A 20,546-nucleotide genomic window follows, 5' to 3' on the forward strand; every position below is an offset into this window, starting at 1 on the left:
AGAGCACATCCCAGGGTATCGCGAGAACTGCTTAGGCGTTCTGGCTGTGGATGCGGAGCCGGGGTGTCTTCCGCGGAAACTGACGCTGCGTTTCCGTTGTCGGCCTCCGGCTGCAGGTAGGGACTGGAGCGAGTAGCGGGTGGGTGTTTTGAGTCCCTGGAGGACTTCCTAGCCCCTGCGTGACGCGGATGTTGGTCCTGTACCTCCACCCTTCCCCGGGGTGGCCGGGCCGGACCTGCCAGCCCTCCGCCAGCTCATCCGCGCGGCCCTTCCACCTGCAAACGTCCGCTCTCTCGGGGGCTGTGGTTTCGCGGTTCACGGGGTCATTCAGCTAACCCAGGGTTTCTTAACGGCGGCACTGTTGCCTTTTGGAGCCGGAAGATTCTTTGTTTTGGGAGGCTGCCCTGTGCATTGTAGGTTTAGCTGTATCCTTGCTCTCTATTTTGTCAGTATCACCTTCTCCCCCAAGTGTGACAACCAAAGATGTCTCCAGATATTGCCAGATGTCCTCTTGGAAGCAAGATCGCTCCGGGTTGAGATCCACAGAGCTAAACGTTTTAGAGTACCAACCATTGTGTGCTGTGAGGTAAAGGTGAGCCGGTCCTCATGATGCTTAAATGTAATTAGAAAGAAAAAGAACCAAACCTCTCGGAAGCAATAATGAAAATGTTACGGCCAGAGAATTGAACAAGAACTAAGATGCATTGTAGACTGGATAAAGAGTTTAAATGGCAGGTGGTTGAAGATGGAAGTGATCCAGATCATCTCTGTGGAAAAAGAGTGACTTTATCGGGGCCTTGATGGGTAGGATTCGGGTGGTAAGCAAAAAGAGAACATCACAGGAAGGGGAAAAATGAGCAAAGGAATCATTAAAAGAAAACAAAAAAGCCACGATCTTCTTGGGGGCAGTGAGGAATCTAGCCTGATTCCAGAGTTGTGTGCTGGGAATATAAGCCTTATACGGTATCTAAGTCCTGTGAGGACAAAATTGGATGTCAGCTTTGTACATAGCATTGAAGAAGTGTACAATGAGTTTTCATCACTGGCTGTGAAAAACTTAAAGTATTTAAGAGGCAGTAGGAGTGACAGGACTTCATAGGAGGTGGAGAACCTGTAGGTTTTTGTTGGAAACAATTGAAGAGGAGGAGAGACTTAGTTGGATTTTAAAGGATGGGTAGTAGTTGCAGGCAGAATCAGGGAGAACATTCCAGGCATGATGAGAGAAATAATAGTAGCTCTGAAGTGGATACAGTCAAAGTGAATTTGGGAGAAAAAATAAGTAAACGAGTCAACGCTAGCAGAGGTGAAACAACAGGGCTGAGAAAAGACATGTGGAGCAATGTGGGACTGTTTTGAGTACTAGTACATGATCCTGTAGCTGAGATGCATCAAGGCTTTTGAGTGGAATGATGAAAATAGTGTTCTAAAAAGATGTTGATATGTTGTAAATGTTAAGTAGAATCGCTTGTCCACTGGTTTAAAAAAAAAAAAAAAAATGTTCCTGAAGACCCCCTCACTTCCACCCCCACCTTTGGTCCCACAGTTAAATACATGAATATAATTAGATAAAATGTTCTCGAAAACCTAGCATAACTTCTAAGGGGTGAGAGAATTGCTTATAATACTAATAGGAAAATGTCACATTAGAGACCTATCAGTAGTATTCCTACTGCCCCTCCTCATGGCAATAGACATATCCCATGCCACACCAGTTTAGTCTCATGACCCCAGGTCTATGGAACAACTGAAACCACCGCTGTCGGGAGCACAGGGCAGTTTTTCTAGCAGCTCTTCTATAGAGGCTGTAAAGAGGCTTGCTACAAAAATGGATGTCTTTGGAACTGGAGTCCATGAGTTTTATGTTGCATTTGCCTGCAACTTAAAATGAGAAGGGACTTCCAAGTTCATTGAGCATCTTGCCACTCTGGCACTGGTGCTGTGCCAGCCACCCCTTAGTTTCTAGTTTCCCAGTGACTTCCAATGAGCAGTCCTGGGCTTGGCCTATGGAACGGTTTGGAATAAGTCTGTCTAGTCCAGAGTCAGCAAATACTTGGCCCTCCTGTAGGCACTGCACTTCCCCAAATTCATAGGAGACATGGATAATTGATCACAGCATTCTTTCCTGCTGACCACACTTCGGCTCAGAATCTTTCTCAGCACCAGTTCCTGGCAGTCACTACCAGTTGATTAGAATTCGCTCATGATAGGAAACTCATTTGCCATCCCAAGCCAAGTCGCTTTTTCATTAGATAGCTTACTGTATTTAAAGATAGTACTATGCTGTACCCAGCTCCCTTTCCACCCCAAAAAGTCTCCCCCGCCCCGTTTAAACATCCTCTTTCCTTCAGTTGCTCTTGTCTGGTTTCCAGAGCATTTCCTAGCCTAGATCCTGCCCTCCCCTCCCCTGTAACACACAGAGTTATTGATCCTTTTACAATATGATTCCCAGAACTGAGTACCTTCCCCAAAGATGATAATATTATTGAAGAGGACATCAGCATTCTCCCCGACCTTGCTCTTAATACCACCTAGAATTGCATTAGCTTTTTTGACAAACCTGTCAGACTTTTGCCTCTTACTGAGCTTGCAGAACTTTTGGGTTGATATAGATGAACTGTTCTTAATCTAGATTTCCCTTGTCCTTTTGTACAGTTAATTTTTAAGCCCAAGTACAAGGCTTTCTTTCTTATCCTCTTAACTTCTATCTTGTTAATTTCACCTAGCTCTCTTAGCCATGGAGATCTTTTTAAATCCTAACTTCTGCCTTCTAATAAGTTAGCTGTCCTTGGTGTTATCTTTGAATGTGATAAGTTATCTTCATTCAAGATATTGATTCAAATACTGAGCTAAACTAGGTTAAGGTCAATCTCAAAGCCTTCCTAGAGACCCTGTGCCATAAATTGACATGGAGCACCCAATGAACGTTCTCCGAGTATTGACACTCAAGTCAGCTGTGAGCCGTCTCTCATTCAGCAAATGATGAGTGTTTTTTGGGTCCCTGGCACTGTTGTACCTCTAGGGATACCACAGTGAACAAGACAAATGGTGTATTTGCTCTCATGGAGGGCAACATTCTAGCAAGACTCTGTATTTTCACCCAGGCTCCAGGACTCCAGTTTGTTCTTAGATACCAAAATATTTCATAAAATGACTTTCTGTCTACCTACCGTATCTCCCTTCAGAAACAAAAAACGTAAGTTTGGCATGACTTGTTCTAGTACAACCAGGAGTATATGAATGAATAATAATCTGTTTTTATCTAGGGATTCACATTAAATGAGTTAATGTATAATAAAAGTGCCTGGCATGGCATCTGACTGAAAATAAGCATTTAATACATGTTTCTGTTGGTGTTCTAGTCGCTCTGAATGTACCCTGTTATAGACTAGGAGATAAGCCTTTTTCCTGTTTCTGAAAATAGGAATAGCATTTAACCTAGTGGATGATATGGCATTTTTCTTGCAATTTCTCAAATGTCATTGATCAGAAGTTACGCAATCACATTTGTTAACCCAAGGTATATAATTTGTCAGGACCTGACAACTTGGATTTATTGAAATAGCTAGATGTTTTCTTTTCTTTTCTTTTAAATTATACTTTAAGTTCTAGAGTACATGTGCACAACATGCAGGTTTGATACATAGGTATACATGTGCCATGTTGGTTTGCTGCACCCATCAACTTGTCATTTACATTAGGTATTTCTCCTAATGCTATCCCTCCCCCAGCCCCCCACCCCTCAAGAGGCCCCGGTGCATGATGTTCCCTGCCCTGTGTCCAAGTGATCTCATTGTTCAGTTCCCACCTATGAGTGAGAATGTGCAGTGTTTGATTTTCTGTCCTTGTGATAGTTTCCTGAGAATGATGGTTTCCAGCTTCATCAATGTCCCTGCAAAGGACGTGAACTCATCCTTTTTTATGGCTGCATAGTATTCCATGGTGTATATGTGCCACATTTTCTTAATCCAGTCTATCATTGATGGACATTTGGGTTCGTTCCAAGTCTTTGCTATTGTGAATAGTGCCACAATAAACATAGGTGTGCATGTGTCTTTATAGTAGCATGATTTATAATCCTTTGGATATATACCCAGCAATGGGATTGCTGGGTCAAATGGTATTTGTAGTTCTAGATCCTTGAGGAATCGCCACACTGTCTTCCACAATGATTGAACTAGTTTACAATCCCACCAACAGTGTAAAAGCGTTCCTATTTCTCCACATCCTCTCCAGCATCTGTTATTTCCTGACTTTTTAATGATTGCCATTCTAACTGGCATGAGATGGTATCTCTTTGTGGTTTTGATTTGCATTTCTCTAATGACCAGTGATGATGAGAATTTTTTCATGTGTCTGTTGGCTGCATAGATGTCTTCTTTAGAGAAGTGTCTGTTCATATCCTTTGCCCACTTTTTGATGGGATTGTTTTTTTCTTGTAAATTTGTTTGAGTTCTTTGTAGATTCTGGATATTAGCCCTTTGTCAGATGGGTAGATTGCAAAAATTTTCTCCCATTCTGTAGGTTGCCTGTTCACTCTGATGGTAGTTTATTTTGCCATGCAGAAGCTCTTTAGTTTAATTAGATCCCATTTGTCTATTTTGGCTTTTGTTGGCTTTGCTTTTGGTGTTTTAGTCATGAAGTCCTTGTCCATGCCTGTGTCCTGAATGGTATTGCATAGGTTTTCTTCTAGGGTTTTTATGGTTTTAGGTCTAACATTTAAGTTTTTTTTTTCTTTGAGATGAAGTTTTGCTCTTGTTGCCCAGGCTGGAGTGCAATGGTGCAATCTCGACTCACCACAACCTCCACCTCCTGGATTCAAGCAATTCTCCTGCCTCAGCCTCCCAAGTAGCAGGGATTACAGGCATGTGCCACCATGCCCAGCTAATTTTATATTTTTAGTAGAGACAGGGTTTTTCCATGTTGGTCAGGCTGGTCTCGAACTCCCGACCTCAGGTGATCCACCCACCTCAGCCTCTCAGCTTCCCAAAGTGGTGGGATTACAGGCTTGAGCCACCGCACCTGGCCCTAACATTTAAGTCTTTAATCCATCTTGAATTAATTTTTGTATAAGGTATAAGGAAGGGATCCAGTTTCAGCTTTCTACATATGGCTAGCCAGTTTTCCTAGCACCATTTATTAAATAGGGAATCCTTTCCCCATTTCTTGTTTTTGTCAGATTTGTCAAAGATCAGATGGTTGTAGATGTGTGGTGTTTCGGTACCAGTACCATGCTGTTTTGTTTACTGTAGCCTTGTATGGTTTGAAGTTAGGTAGTGTGATGCCTCCAGCTTTGTTCTTTTTGCTTAGGATTGTCTTGGCAATGTAACTGGGCTCTTCTTTGGTTCCATATGAACTTTAAAGTAGTTTTTTCCAATTCTGTGAAGAAAATCATTGGTAGCTTGATGGGGATGGCAGTGAATCTATAAATTACCCTTGGGCAGTATGGCCATTTTCATGATATTGATTCTTCCTATCCATGAGCATGGAATGTTCTTCCATTTGTTTGTGTCCTCTTTTATTTCATTGAGCAGTGGTTTGTAGTTCTCCTTGAAGAGGTCCTTCACATCCCTTGTAAGTTGGATTCCTAGGTATTTTATTCTCTCTGTAGCAATTGTGAATGGGAATGTTCACTCATGCTTTGACTCTCTGTCTGTTATTGGTGTATAGGAATGCTTGTGATTTTTGCATATTGATTTTGTATCCTGAGACTTTGCTGAAGCTGCTTATCAGCTTAAGGAGATTTTGGACTGAGATGATGGAGTTTTCTAAATACACAATCATGCCATCTTCAAACAGGGACAATTTGACTTCCTCTTTTCCTAATTGAATACCCTTTATTTCTTTCTCTTGCCTGATTGCCCTGGCCAGAACTTCCAACACTATGTTGAATAGGAGTGGTGAGAGAGGGCATCCTTGTCTTGTGCCGGTTTTCAAAGGGAATGCTTCTAGTTTTTGCCCATTCAGTATGATATTGGCTGTGGGTTTGTCATAAATACCTTTTATTATTTTGAGATCTGTTCCATCAATTCCTAGTTTATTGAGAGTTTTTAGCATGAAGGGCTGTTGAATTTTGTTGAAGGCCTTTTCTGCATCTATTGAGATAATCATGTGGTTTTTGTCATTGGTTCTGTTTATGTGATGGATTATGTTTATTGATTTGCATATGTTGAACCGACCTTGCATCCCAGGCATGAAGCTGACCTGATCATGGTGGATAAGCTTTTTGCTGTGCTGCTGGATTTGGTTTGCCAGTATTTTATTGAGGATTTTTGCATCGATGTTCATCGGGGATACTGGTCTAAAATTCTCTTTTTTTGTTGTGTCTCTGCTAGGCTTTGGTATCAGGATGATGTTGGCCTCATAAAATGAGTTAGGGAGGATTCCCTCTTTTTCTGTTGATTGGAATAGTTTCAGAAGGAATGGTACCAGCTCCTCTTTGTACCTTTGGTAGAATTTGGCTGTGAATCTGTCTGGTCCTGGACTTTTTTTGGTTGGTAGGCTATTAATTATTGCCTCGATTTCAGAGCCTGTTATTGGTCTATTCAGGGATTAAGCTTCTTCCTGATTTAGTCTTGGGAGGGTGTATGTGTCCAGGAATTTATCCATTTCTTCTAGATTTTCTAGTTTATTTGCGTAGAGGTGTTTATAGTATTCTCTGATGGTAGTTTGTATTTCTGTGGGATTGGTGGTGATATCCCCTTTATCATTTTTTATTGCATCTATCTGATTTTTCTCTATTTTCTTCTTTATTAGTCTTGCCTAGTGGTCTATCAATTTTGTTGATCGTTTCAAAAAGCCAGCTCCTGGATTCATTGATTTTTTTAAAGGGTTCTTTGTGTCTTTATCTCTTTCAGTTCTGCTTTGATCTTAGTTATTTCTTGTCTTCTGCTAGCTTTTGAATTTGTTTGCTCTTGCTTCTCTAGTTCTTTTAATTGTGATGTTAGGGTGTCGATTTTAGATCTTTCCCACTTTCTGTTGTGGGCATTTAGTGCTATAAATTTCCCTCTACACACTGCTTTAAATGTATCCCAGAGAATCTGGTACGTTGTGTCTTTGTTTTCATTGGTTTCAAAGAACAACTTTATTTGTGCCTTCATTTCGTCATTTACCCAGCAGTCATTCAGGAGCAAGTTGTTCAATTTCCATGTAGTTGTGCAGTTTTGAGTGAGGTTTTTAATCCCGAGTTCTAATTTGATTGCACTGTGGTCTGAGAGACACTTTGTTGTGATTTGTGTTCTTTTACATTTGCTGAGGAGTGTGTTACTTCCAATTATGTGACCAATTTTAGAATATGTGATATGTGGTGCTGAGAAGAATGTATATTCTGTTGATTTGGGGTGGAGAGTTCTATAGATGTCTATTAGGTCTGCTTGATGCAGAGCTGAGTTCAAGTCCTGGATATCCTTGTTAACCTTCTGTCTTGTTGATCTGTCTGATATTGACAATGGGGTGTTAAAAGTCTCCCCTTATTATTGTGTGGGAGTCTAAGTCTCTTTGTACGTCTCTAAGGACTTGCTTTATGAATCTGGGTGCTTTTGTATTGGGTGCATATATATTTAGGATAGTTAGCTCTTCTTGTTGAATTGATCCCTTTACCATTATGTAATGGCCTTCTTTGTCTCTTTTGATCTTTGTTTTGGTTTAAAACAGAGACTGTTTTATCAGAGACTAGGATTGCAACCCCTGTTTTTTTGTGCTTTCCATTTGCTTGGTAGATCTTCCTCCATCCCTTTATTTTGAGCCTGTATGTGCCGCACGTCGGATGGGTTTCCTGAATACAGCACACTGATGGGTCTTGATTCTTTATCCAATTTGGCAGTCTGTGTCTTTTAATTGGGGTATTTAGCCCATTTACATTTAAGGTTAATATTGTTATGTGTGAGTTTGATCCTGTCATCATGATGTTCACTGGTTATTTTGCCTGTTAATTGATGCAGTTTCTTCATAGCATTGATGGTCTTCACAGTTTGGCCTGTTTTTGCAGTGGCTGGTACCGGTTGTTTCTTTCCATGTTTAGTGCTTCCTTCAGGAGCTCTTGTAAGGCCGGCCTGGTGGTGATAAAATCTCTCAGCATTTCCTTGTCTGTAAAGGATTTTATTTCTCCTTCACTTATGAAGCTTAGTTTGGCTGGATATGAAATTCTGGGTTGAAAATTCTTTTCTTTAAGAATGTTGAATATTGGCCCCCCACTCTCTTCTGGCTTGTAGTGTCTCTGCTGAGAGATCTGCTGTTAGTCTGATGGGTTTCCCTTGTTGGGTAACTTGACCTTTCTCTCTAGCTGCCCTTAACATTTTTTCCTTCATTTCAACCTTGGTGAATCTGACAGTTATGTGTCTTGGGGTTGCTCTTCTCTTTGTGGTGTTCTCTGTATTTCCTGAATTTGAATGTTGGCCTGCCTTGCTAGGTTGGGGAAGTTCTCCTGGATAATATCGTGAAGAGTGTTTTCCAACTTGGTTCCATTCTCCCCATCACTTTCAGGTACACCAATCAAATGTAAATATGGTCTTTTCACATAGTCCCATATTTCTTGGAGGCTTTGTTTCTTTTTACTCTTTTTTCTCTAACCTTGTTTTCTTGCTTTATTTTGTTAATTTGATCTTCAATCGCTGATACCCTTTCTTCCACTTGATCAAATCGGCTATTGAAGCTTGTGCATGCGTCATAAAGTTCTTGTGCCATGGTTTTCAGCCCCATCAGGTCATTTAAGGTCTTCTCTACACTGTTTATTCTAGTTAGCCATTCATCTAACCTTTTTTCAAGGTTTTTATCTTCCTTGCGATGGGTTCAAACATGCTTCTTTTGCTCGGAGAAGTTTGTTATTACTGACCTTCTGAAGCCTAATTCTGTCAACTCATCAAAGTCATTCTCCGTCCAGCTTTGTTCTGTTGCTGGCAAGGAGCTGCGATCCTTTGGAGGAGAAGAGGTGCTGTGACTTTTAGAATTTTCAGCTTTTCTGTTCTGGTTTCTCCCCATCTTTGTGGTTTTATCTACCTTTGGTCTTTGATGTTGGTGACCTACAGATGGGGCTTTGGTGTAGATGTCCTTTTTGTTGATGTTGATGCTATTCCTTTCTGTTTGTTAGTTTTCCTTCTAACAGATCCCTCAGCTGCAGGTCTGCTGGAGTTTGCTGGAGGTCCAGTCCAGACTCTGTTTGCCTGGGTATCACCAGTGGAGGCTGCAGAACAGCAAATATTGCAGAACAGCAAATATTGCTGCCTAATCCTTCCTTTGGAAGCTTTGTCCCAGAGGGGCATATGATTGTGCCACTAGTTTGGAATCATTGATGTAGACCCATGCTGTCTAGTACTGTAGCCACTAGCCACTTATGTTTAATTAAAATTCAGTTCTACAATCTCACTAGCCACATTTCTTTCTTTTTTTTTTTTTTTTTGAGATGGAGTCTCACTCTGTCACCAGGCTGGAGTGTGCAGTGGCGCGATCTTGGCTCACTGCAAGCTCCGCCTCCTGGGTTCATGCCATTCTTCTGCCTCAGCCTCCCAAGTAGCTGGGACTACAGGCGCCCACCACCACACCCGGCTAATTTTTTGTATTTTTAATATAGACGGGGTTTCACTGTGTTAGCCAGTTTGGTCTCAATCTCCTAACCTCATGATCCTCCCGCCTCGGCCTCCCGAAGTGCTGGGATTACAGGCGTGAGCCACCATGCCCGGCCCACACTAGCCACATTTCTAATGCACACTAGCTCCCATATTGGACAGCACAGGTGTAGAACATTTCCGTCCTCGCACAAAGTTCCATAGATTGGACAGCACAGAATCCTAGTGTATGTCTTACCTTTGCTGGATACCCTCAAGTATTTGCTAAGTGATTGCAGCTGTTCCCCTCCCGAGATAATGGGGTCATTTTCTCCCAGGGTGAATTCAGTTCTTCCACTTCACCTGTCAGTTTTTTCTTGGCGGAAGTGAATGAAAAGCTACAGCCCTTCTTGCTTTTTCAGCTGTTTACAAAATCAAATAATTGGCAGCTGAAATCAAGCACGGAATGTATATAAAGAAAGCTCTGTCTCATCTTCTGTGCAGCTGGGTAGTTGGTAACAGCATCCTCATGCAGTCGGTCTTTGAGTTCCCTTTCTGTCTGCTGACTTAGTGCCATGCTGCTTGCCCATTTGTGGCTTTCCATATAGAGGTGAGTGTGGGGATGCATGTTATCTCGCTTATACATATATGTACATATATTTCCTTATGTTTTGTTTTGTTTTTTTTGTTTTGTTTTTGCTGCTGCTTAAATGTGCTGAAGAAAGTAAGAAGCCCTTCCCTTGGCAGACTCCAGCTCTGAAATCTAGTTCAGGAAGAATTCATGATATCATTGTTTACTTTGTTCAAATTTCAACTCCCTCCTTCTTCCCTTCACTTTGGAGAATTATTGCCAGTTCTTCTAGTTTTGCATAGCTTTTTTATCATTCCAGCTTGTCTTTATTATCCACTTTTTCTGTTTGGACCTTTTTCTCATCTTACCCCTAAAACAGGGGCAAACATTTTCTTTAAAGGGCCAGATAGTAAATATTGTTGGCTTTGTGGGACGGATGGTCTGTGTCACAGGTGCTTAACTCTGCCATTGAAGTGTGAGAGCAACCTTAGATGGTCGCAAAAGGATGGGCAAGGCTAGATTTGGCCTGCAGTCTATAGTCCCCCACCCCTCCACCCCTGCCCCAAATAGCATTTTAAATCCTGCTTCATCATGCCAAGAGTCTCTGATCTGCCTTTTCTTTCCCAGTTATGGCCTCCCAATTCTAGAGTTAAAAGTGCCAGCTGTGCCTTGATTTTCTTTATAAAATGTGTCATTCATTAGCAAGTACATATCAGATTTCTTCTGATTTCATTGTATGTTCTGTGTGAATCAGCAGAAGGCCCAATGAGGCTTGATAAGTCTTGGCTTCTAACACACCTCAGATGTATGTTCCAGGAGACTGACTGTAACTCCCGGTTTACTTGATTTCCACTCCATGTTGAGAAGTTACTAGTCACCACATCCCAGTGTGCATACAGTCTTCCATGTTATTCTAAATAACATTAATTGAGCAGGTACTGTGAGTCAGACACTGTGCCAGGTGCTTTACATGCATTAGATTGTGTGATCCTCATAAGTGCACCATAAGGTGCTACAGTGTTATCACTGTTTTACAGATGAGAAAACTGACATTAGGAAATTAAGGACTGCCTGTGGTCACATTGCCAGTAAGTAGCAGAGCTAGACCTGAACCTAACTTTGTTTGACTCCAAAGTCCTTGTATTAAAAATACACACCATGGGGTTACCTTGGGATAAATCCATCCATGCCCCCACCTATCCATCATTCATCTAGATTTCAATTATCTGTGCTAAAAGCCATGGAATCACTTATGTTTTTTTCCCCAGTTTCTCGTAGTTTTATTTCTTTTGCCAATCTGTTGAACTTTTTTGTTTTTGTTTTTTTGGTTTTTTTTGAGACAGGGTCTCATTTTGTCACTTAGGCTGGAGTGCAGTGGTGCGATCTCGGTTCACTGCAGCCTTGACCTCCCTGGGCTCAGGTGATCCTCCTGCGTCAGCCTCCTGAGTAGCTGGAACTACAGGCACATACCACCATGCCTGGCTAATTTTTGTATTTCATGTAGAGATGGGGTTTCACCATGTTGCCCAGGCTGGTCTTAAACTCCTGGGCTGAAGCAATCTGCCCACCTCAGCCCTCCAAAGTGTTGGGATTACAGGTGTGAGCCACTGCACCCTGCCCAATGTGTTAAACTTAGTTCCAAGATCTCTCAGTGCCTCAGAATGTCTTCCTTTATGGATTATTTCTTCCATCTTTTCTAGAATACAAAACTCTTCCTTTCTTATAAATTGGTGTATAAAGAGGCATATCATAGACCCTTAGATTTGCAAAGACTTAGATTTATAGCACTCATACTTCAAGTAGAAGGAAGACAAATACAGCACACGCAGTCTGTGGATCAGTGCTACAGTGTCTCTCCTTTCTAGGTAAGTGACATGAGGTAGAGTTGGTTTTAGTTTCCCCCGACGGATGCTTCCTGGAAATTTCTAAGGCAAGCTAATTACTTCGTTGGTCTTCCCACTACTCTGTATTGTCCTTGACTTACCACCACCTTCTGTTAATCCTTCTAGGTGTCCGTGCTGCTAACTGGTCCAGTCCAAGTGAAGCCTGGCTTACTCGACCAGACACTCAGGGCCCCTTGAGCTAAATGAGCCATACTTTCAGATCATGAGAATGTTGTCTTAGTGATTTCATGTTAGAGGTCTTCCAGTTTCCTTATGAAAATACATTAGATTCTACAGGACATATCACAGTTACATAATTTGTTTATTCCAGAAGCTGTGTATCTTCACTAGTAAACTGGAAACTGTGCCAAGCTTAGTAGCTTCTTCCTCTACAATGTCAGGTTTAAGTTAAAAAAGGAATTCTACACTTCCCATTAGTCATTTTTTAATTTGAAGATTGACTACTAAAAATATGTACCATTTTTCACTTAATTAGGAGCCATATATTGAAGACCATGTCTGGGAGCTTCTACTTTGTAATTGTTGGCCACCATGATAATCCAGTTTTTGAAATGGAGTTTTTGCCAGCTGGGAAGGCAGAATCCAAAGTACGTAAGAATTTTTATGCTATTGTAATGATATGGTATAATATTATTTTAGAACTGTAAGATCTGGACAGATAAGGTAACTGAAATCCACCACAATTAAATGAGGCTTGCTGTGGAGTCCCACAGACTGATAGAAGCCAGCCAGGGAATATCCTTGGAGTTGTTTATTCATCCTTTAATTCAGCACAGACTAGCATGACCTCTGGCATTCCCATGATATTCAGTTCACTATGTCACCCACCATGAATTGCTGCTGCTTAAGCACATAAAAACATAGTTCACCTGTAGCAGATTGCTGCCTTGAAATGCCATGAAAGTCCAGGCTATTTTCATGAATCACGTTTTTCATCAGGACCTACTGAGTTAGAAAAGCCCCTTACTTCCCTGTCTTCCTGCTGCCAGTGGGCCTGCAGCACCTCACTTCAGGGGCATTCTGCAGCACTTCCTGGCTAGGTTGAGCCTGCATGCTCCCCTCCCCAGTGACACCTTGGCTGTACACAAGAAGCTCAAAAGCAGCACCAGAGGTGATAATATCTGACTTTCTTGTCAAGAATGGTTCCAAAAACCAAGCTTGGCTTGAGAACATATTGCCGTTCAGACCTGTAGATTTTTTTTTTTTTTTTTGGAGACAAGGAAAATGGACCATATATTTTAAGAAAGATTACCATCCCAAATGCTTAAAATAAAACCATTTGGATCTTATTTATTTATTTATGTATTTATTTATTTATTTATTTTTGAGACAGAGCCTTGCTCTGTCACCCAGACTGAAATGCAGTGACACGATCTCAGCTCACTGCAACCTCTGCCTCCTGGGTTCAAGCAATTCTCCTGTCTCAGCCTCCCAAGTAGCTGGGATTACAGGTGTGCACCACCATGCCAGGCTAATTTTTGTATTTTTAGTAGAGATAGGGTTTCAACATGTTGCCCAGGCTGGTCTTGAACTCCTGACCTCAGGTGGTCTGCCTGCCCTCGGCCTCCCAAAGTGCCGGGATTGCAGATGTGAGCCACCACACCTGGCCCAGACCTGTAGAGTTTTGACATGAAAAGACCCAGTTCTTTCCAATTTCTGTTTCTAATAAATTGCTGACAAGTTTGCTATATTTCTCCCAACCTCCAAAAATTGGCCTTAATGTCCTTTAAGGAACTGATGTTTTGAGTTAATTGTAATGCATAATATATGATATTTTTCAACTATTTGGGCCTTGCCACCAAAATAAGATAGGCATTTGTTTAAGGGATTCTCTACGAGGTGGTGTTGTGACATTATTTTCTCATATTATGAGAACACTACTCATTAAAACTTGTTTTGAGGTATCTTGTACCAGTATTGCTTTCTGGGATGCAGCTACTTGTATATAATTTCTGTGCACTCCACTGGCCTTGTGGTGGACAAAGCACACATAAAAATACTTTGTTGCATAACTTGATTTTAGTTCTTTCTCCTGCTACCACTCACTTTCTTAAAGCGTTTTCCCAGTTTGCTCCTAATTCTTCAGGATTGATCATCATTGTAAAAGAAAACACTGCTGTGAGCCAGACATAAAAACAGCCATTTCTCTAAGGATTCACTTAGCTTTGTCATGGCAACATGAGTGAAGTAAAACATGCTTTAACTATGTATGGGATTCCAGGGCAACAGGCCGCCCTCCTCCAGCCCAGGCATGAGAACAGCCTCCTTGGCAAGGAAGCCGTCTTGGTTTCCTGTGGCTGTTGTAACAAAGTACAAAAAACTGAGTGGCTTGGGACAGCAGAAATTTATTGTCTCAGTTCTGAGGGTCACCATGTGAAATCAAGGTGTCAGTGGGGCCATGCTTCCTATGAAGGCACTAAGACAAGGGTCTGTCCAGGCCCCTCTCCCAGCTTCTGGGAGTTCCTTGGCTTGTGGCAGCTTAACTCCAGCCTTCATGTGGCATTTTTTCTCCCTGTGTGCATCTCTAAATGTTCCCTTTTTCTGAATACACCAGTCCATTGGATTAGGGGCCCACCCTACTCCAGTGTGACCTCATCTTAGCTAACCACATCTGCAGCAACCCTCTTTCCAAATAAGGCCACATTCTGAGGTACTGTTGCTTAGGACTTCAACAAAGGAATTTTGGAGAGGAAACACTTCAACCCATAACAGAGGTATTCTTTGGAAAATGGTTTGTTTGGGTTTTTTTGAGACGGAGTTTTGCTCTTGTCCCCTAGGCTGGAGCGCAATGGCGTGCTCTTGGCTCACTGCAGCCTCCACCTCCCGGTTGCCTCAGCCTCCCGAGTAGCTGGGATTACAGGCATGCACCACCACAATTTTTGTATTAGTAGAGGCGGGATTTCACCATACTGGCCAGGCTGGTCTCGAACTCCTGACCTCAGGTGATCCACCTGCCTTGGCCTCCGAAAGTACTAGGATTACAAGCATAAGCCACCGTACCTGGCCAAAAAATGTATTTTCAAAGAATTACATCAGGGTAAGACTGCATTCCAAGTTGTGAATTCCCTCTTCACATTATGGTCAGACAGTCCTACCTTCTGTTCACTTAAGCCATTTGAGCCCAGGAAAAGGACACTCCCAGCTCTGACAGGACTGTGTCCTGCTGTTGACACAGGCGACTGCTCACAGCTGGGGCTGAGCATCACCTCCCACTACTTCCAGGTCCCGCTGCCATGTAAGCTCCATGCACTGGAAAGAGGCCTCTGGCAGGCCGTTATAAGCGCCATTTCAACTGTCTCTACTGCTTACCTGGTGCCATTGTGCAGGAATCTGGGCCCTCTCCGTTTCCTCCCAGACCTTGAGCCTGGTGTGAATGGCACCTCTTCTCCACAGGATCTTGTTTTTTGTTTTTTTTTTTTTAAACATAGTATTCTTTTTTTTACATGTTTAAATGGTTACAGAATTTGGTAACTTCCTTCTTGAAGCATGAAAAAAAATTTCTATGAAAAAGATTTTGAATAAATGATTTTGTATAAATCATCTGTATACACATTTATTAATTGACTGTTTCTGTTCTTTGAGATTTAGATATCAAATTTAAAAATAGAATATAATGTGAAAACAGATCTTTTGTAAGTCTCATGACAATAACAAAGTATAAAAGCAAACTGTTTTTTTCCCCACAAGAAAACCATCTATAGAATTTACAGAATGAAATGTCAGCATTCTTGATGTCATATGGAAATGTTAATCTGTGGTTGCTCACACTGTCATCTAGGATGACCATCGTCATCTGAACCAGTTCATAGCTCATGCTGCTCTCGACCTCGTAGATGAGAACATGTGGCTGTCAAACAACATGTACTTGAAAACTGTGGACAAGTTCAACGAGTGGTTTGTGTCAGCATTTGTCACTGCGGGGCATATCCTTACCTTCTTAGTAAAGATAACTAAAGTTTGGGTTCACAAACCAGAAGAACATGGAACATAGATGCCAGGCTCTGAGTCTGTAGACATCACAGTCAGGTGAAAATTTAAGTTTCCATTTATGGGGCTACTTTTCTTTTTTTAGGGGGGGAAAACATTTTAATAGCTAATTTTAAAACTAAGTCTCATACACAAAAAAAAGTTTATCTGGACCCTATCAAGGTTATTTTACTTTATTTTATAGTTATTTTCTAACTTTGAAAGCTTATGTTCTCTTTATGATAAAACTAAGCTAATTTTAAACCCAGTTTATATATTCAACTTTTCCATCACAAATACACTGCATGTGACTAATTTGAAGAATATTGTATCAACGAACTGGTTGCTTTTTGTTTTTCATTTCTAAGAAAGATTGTGCCTTAATTATGTCACATATGAGGTTTATTATGCTTCATGGCATAAGGCAAGAAGATGGAATAAATAACTTCTTTACTGATGTTTATGATTTATATATAAAGGTATGGTATGTTCTATAATTTTTAAAATCTGATGGTAGAGAAAGGATTCGACCTTTGTCAGGAAAGTGGCCTATCGAAGTAACTCCCTTAGGCTGCAGTGTACCTTTCAGACTAGCTTTCCCCCATCAGAACTATCTCTGTCAACTCTCTCTGCAGGTAAGTCTTCACAGGCAGGTGAATATGTATTTAGGAACACAACTCATGGTAGTTATCTTTAGATGACTGTGAAGGTAAATTGGTTTCATTCTTCACTTCTTGGTGCTCATAGCTGATTTTATTAGGGATCCCTAAAGACAGCAAGGAAGCAGCCTATATAAGGGAAAATTACTTCATAATTTAAAATGTTTCCATCTACTTTACAAATAAGTTACAGTGCAATTAATACAGATCATAAACTGGCAGGAAGTGATTTTTATATGATCAAACAGCCACTCAAGAAGAATGGTGCCACTTGCATTTCTTGATTTTGAAAAATAAAATAATAATACAACGTCATGGTTACACTGCAGTGGTAACAGTGTGTTGTTTTGTTTTGTTTTGTTTTTTGGAGACAGAGTCTTGCTTTGTCACCCAGGCTGGAATGCAGTGGCATGACCTCAGCTCACTGCAACCTCTGCCTCCCGGGTTTAAGCGATTCTCCTGCCTCAGCCTCCCAAGTAGCTGAGACTACAGGTGTGCGCCACCACACCCAGCTAATTTTTCTGTTTTTAGTAGAGACGAGGTTTTGCCATGTTGGCCAGGCTGGTCTCGAACTCCTGACCTCAAATGATCCACCCGCCTTGGCCTCCCAAAGTGCTGGGATTACAAGCGTGAGCCACCATCCCTGGCCCGTATGTTTTTAATAATTTCAATAAGTTCTGTATTTGGACAGAATTTCTTGCATATCAGCACAGTAATACAATTTAACAGTATTCCTAGTCAGAGGTAGTAATATTTAGCCCTCTTATAAAGATGAACAATATCAAGTGATTAAGGTATAAAAATCAGCAATGCCTTTCCTATTAGTGATTCCATTTAATGATTTTCTCTCGTGTTATGATACACTAATTACTTTGAGAAGCTGATCATTTAGCAGTCTTGTGTTAAAGGAGAGTATTAAAAATCTGATTGTTAAAAGATTACCATATAAGAGTAGCTTTTTCTGAACTCTGAGCACATGGCAGACTTTGTTTTATGTAGCCAAAGGGCCATACAGATTAATCCATTTATTTATAATGAATATGAGTATTTCACACACAGGGTAAATCCTGAAAGTTAACTGACATAGGCAACATTTATCATACTGCCATTAGTTTTACCCCAGATACTTCTCAAAACCAAAACACCAAAATAAAAATTTCCTTAAGAGGATGTTAGTATTTAACAATGCAGCATTTTCAGTAAAACTTAAAAATGTGGTCTTTAGACTTTTGAATGTCTTTGGTTTTTAATTTAAAACTTTAAAATGATTTCCTTTCAGAGACTTATGATTTGTCAGCTTTTTTGCTTCACTAATACTTTCTTCTTTCCTAGTTTTCAATGAATCCATTTTATGAACCCAATTCTCCTATTCGATCAAGTGCATTTGACAGAAAAGTTCAGTTTCTTGGGAAGAAACACCTTTTAAGCTGAATGCAGAAAATTCCAAAATAAATGATGTCACCACAATGGTGTATACTCAGGAATGTGTACATTGTAAGTTACTTGATTAAATAGCCTGGAAAACTTGTGTATTCTCAGCTTATCTAAACCTAATGAAATTCCTTTTATATTTAAAAGTAGTACATTCTGTCTCATGTCACATATCAATAGATCAATTGGTATTTCCTTGTGAACAGTGTTATTTATGAAGAGCTCATTATCAATAATCATGTTTTTTTTTTTTTTTTTGAGACAGAGTCTTGCTCTGCTTGGCTCACTGCAACCTCCGCCTCCCAGGTTCAGGCGATTCTCCTGCCTCAGCCTCTGACTAGCTGGGACTACAGGTGCGTGCCACCACACCCAGCTAATTTTTGTATTTTTAGTAGACATGGGGTTTCACCATATTGGTCAGGCTGGTCCTGAACTCCAGACCTCGTGATCCACCCGTCTCGGCAAGTGCTGGGATTACAGGCGTGAGCTACCACGCCTGGCCATGAAATAAGCTTTTTGTTTTTTTATGTTTTTGTTTGTTTGTTTGTTGTTATGAGATGGAGTCTCGCTCTTGTCGTGCAGGCTGGAGTGCAGTGGCACAATCTTGGCTCACTGCAACCTCCACCTCCCGGGTTCAACCAATTCTCCTTCTTCAGCCTCCCGAATAGCTGGGATTACAGGCGTGCACCACCACGCCTGGCTAATTTTTGTGTTTTTAGTAGAGACGGGGTTTCGCCATTTTGGCCAGGCTGGTTTCGAACTCCTGACCTCAGTTGATCCACCCGCCTCGGCCTCCCAAAGTGCTAGGATTACAGACATGAGCCACCGTGCCCAGCCAGGAATAAGCTTTTGACTTGCCCGATTCAGATAGGTTGATCTTTTGTGTTTTTTTTTGAGATGGGGTTTCGCTCTGTCGTCCAGGTTGGAGTGCAGTGGCAGTTGTTTCACTGTAACCTCTGCCTCCTGACTTCAAGCAATTCTCCTGCCTCAGCCTCCCAAAGTGCTGGGATTACAGGTGTGAGCCACCGTGCCTGGCCCAGATAGGTTGATCTTAATGTAACAACCCAAAAATAAATGTCATAGTCAAGATTTGGTAGATAAATTTAAAATTAAAATATTCTGCAGTTGAGAGTGAAATGTGATAGCACATACATTGATGTTATGCATTTAAAGATGTTATAAAAATGTATAGGCAGTATACACAGCACTACTCAAGAAGCCAAAGAAACACTTGTGCAGTGCTAAGTGTCACATGTCTGCTTCTGCCAGAGGCTAGGAATAGTGATCCTGCTATAATGTGAGAACCCAAATCATGTTTATAAAATAGGAGGCTGGGAGCAGTTGCAGGCCACAGTGAAGTGTGTTGCTTCTGTCACTTTATATTCTATTTCCTTTCCCTCAGACAGTAAACTGTTGATACTCGTAAAAAGTTGTAATGCAATTTTTAGTACTGTTGTCAAAGAAAAGTTTGGAATCCATTAACATTTGTACTCAGCCTTTTAGGTTATACACCAGAGGGGGCTGGGAATTTTCTCTTTGTTCCTATGATAAGTAGATCTTACTGTAAAATAGTAAATGTCCATTGGAAAGCAAGTAATACAACCTGTGCTAATTCGGAGCACTTGAACAATTTTGTTCCATTCTGAGTAACTTTTGAGCAAGTAATTCTAAGCTTTGTCTTGTATCCTTGTGTGAAATGGCATCATTTTTACCCTATTTGATTTCTTAAATAAAGATGTTTTTTTAAGATCGTGGTAGTTTAATATCCATTTTTAAAGTGCTGCTTTCGTCCTCTCTCCCCTATTGATAGCGTGCAAACTGATATGATGTCTTCACCTGTTACAGAGCTCAGATCGACTCAAACTAGATGCCAGAGCTTTGGGAGCAGAAAAATTTACATACTCATCTAGAAATCTAGAAGTAATTTCAGCAAATGAGTATTTTTTTCTATATAGTTGGCCCCACCCTCAATGAGCATATCATCCAGAGGGCTGTGATGCAGGCCAACCAAGAGCAGCAGGGTGGATTGAGAGCGGGAAGACTTGGCTCAGCTGCCCAACAGTGGTACCCTTTTCTCCAGGCTGGTGAAGGTGAGGTAAGAACTAGTAACACACTTGTGAGTATACTACTAAAGTTAAATGCCAAATTTCATGTGTGAGTGAGTCTTTAAAGGAGCTGGAAGGGAAGTGGAGCATTGAGTGGGACCTCCAAGGTAGGCTGCACAGGAAAGCATTGCAGGCATGAAGGTGTGAAGAGCACTTGGGCACGTGGGTAGAATTGACAGCTGATAGATAGATGCTGATCATGAGGAAAGCTAAGCTGGCAAAGCTTGAATCTGGTAAGTGATGTCCCTTGAAGGTTCTGGAACACAAGAGCAATGGGATGAAGTCCGTCTTAAAATCAGGCTCTCCTGAGCCCATGTATGTTAGCACAAAGTTGGTTATCTGCTTAAGTGCTCCAAAAGTGATCTAGATAAAAT

The 20,546-nt window shown here is 41.2% G+C and overlaps 1 protein-coding gene across 2 annotated transcripts; it reads left to right on the top strand.

Moving 5' to 3' along the window:
* The first annotated feature begins 6 nt into the window (after positions 1 to 6).
* TRAPPC2 (trafficking protein particle complex 2) lies at positions 7 to 18,325 on the top strand. 2 transcript variants are annotated; one of them, XM_017953936.3, is made up of 6 exons: positions 14 to 116; positions 451 to 592; positions 12,487 to 12,598; positions 15,790 to 15,934; positions 16,371 to 16,456; positions 17,969 to 18,325. In XM_017953936.3, exons 3-6 carry the CDS (start codon positions 12,506 to 12,508, stop codon positions 18,065 to 18,067), a joined length of 423 nt encoding a protein of 140 aa, XP_017809425.2. In that variant the 5' UTR covers positions 14 to 116; positions 451 to 592; positions 12,487 to 12,505; the 3' UTR covers positions 18,068 to 18,325. The 2 variants fall into 2 exon arrangements, with proteins under 2 accessions (XP_003917468.2, XP_017809425.2); XM_003917419.3 differs by lacking the exon at positions 451 to 592 and having other exon boundaries at positions 7 to 116.
* The last annotated feature ends 2,221 nt before the right edge of the window (positions 18,326 to 20,546 follow it).

This window comes from Papio anubis, chromosome X (genome assembly GCF_008728515.1).
Source record: "Papio anubis isolate 15944 chromosome X, Panubis1.0, whole genome shotgun sequence".
Classification (NCBI taxonomy): Eukaryota; Metazoa; Chordata; class Mammalia; order Primates; family Cercopithecidae; genus Papio; species Papio anubis.

Coding starts and splice junctions, on each gene's coding strand:
- TRAPPC2 (XM_003917419.3), top strand. CDS start 12,506: ATGTCTGGGAGCTTCTACTTTGTAATTGTTGGCCACCATGATAATCCA. Junction 12,599..15,789: donor CTGGGAAGGCAGAATCCAAA/GTACGTAAGAAT, acceptor ACTGTCATCTAG/GATGACCATCGTCATCTGAA. Junction 16,457..17,968: donor TTTATGATTTATATATAAAG/GTATGGTATGTT, acceptor CTTCTTTCCTAG/TTTTCAATGAATCCATTTTA.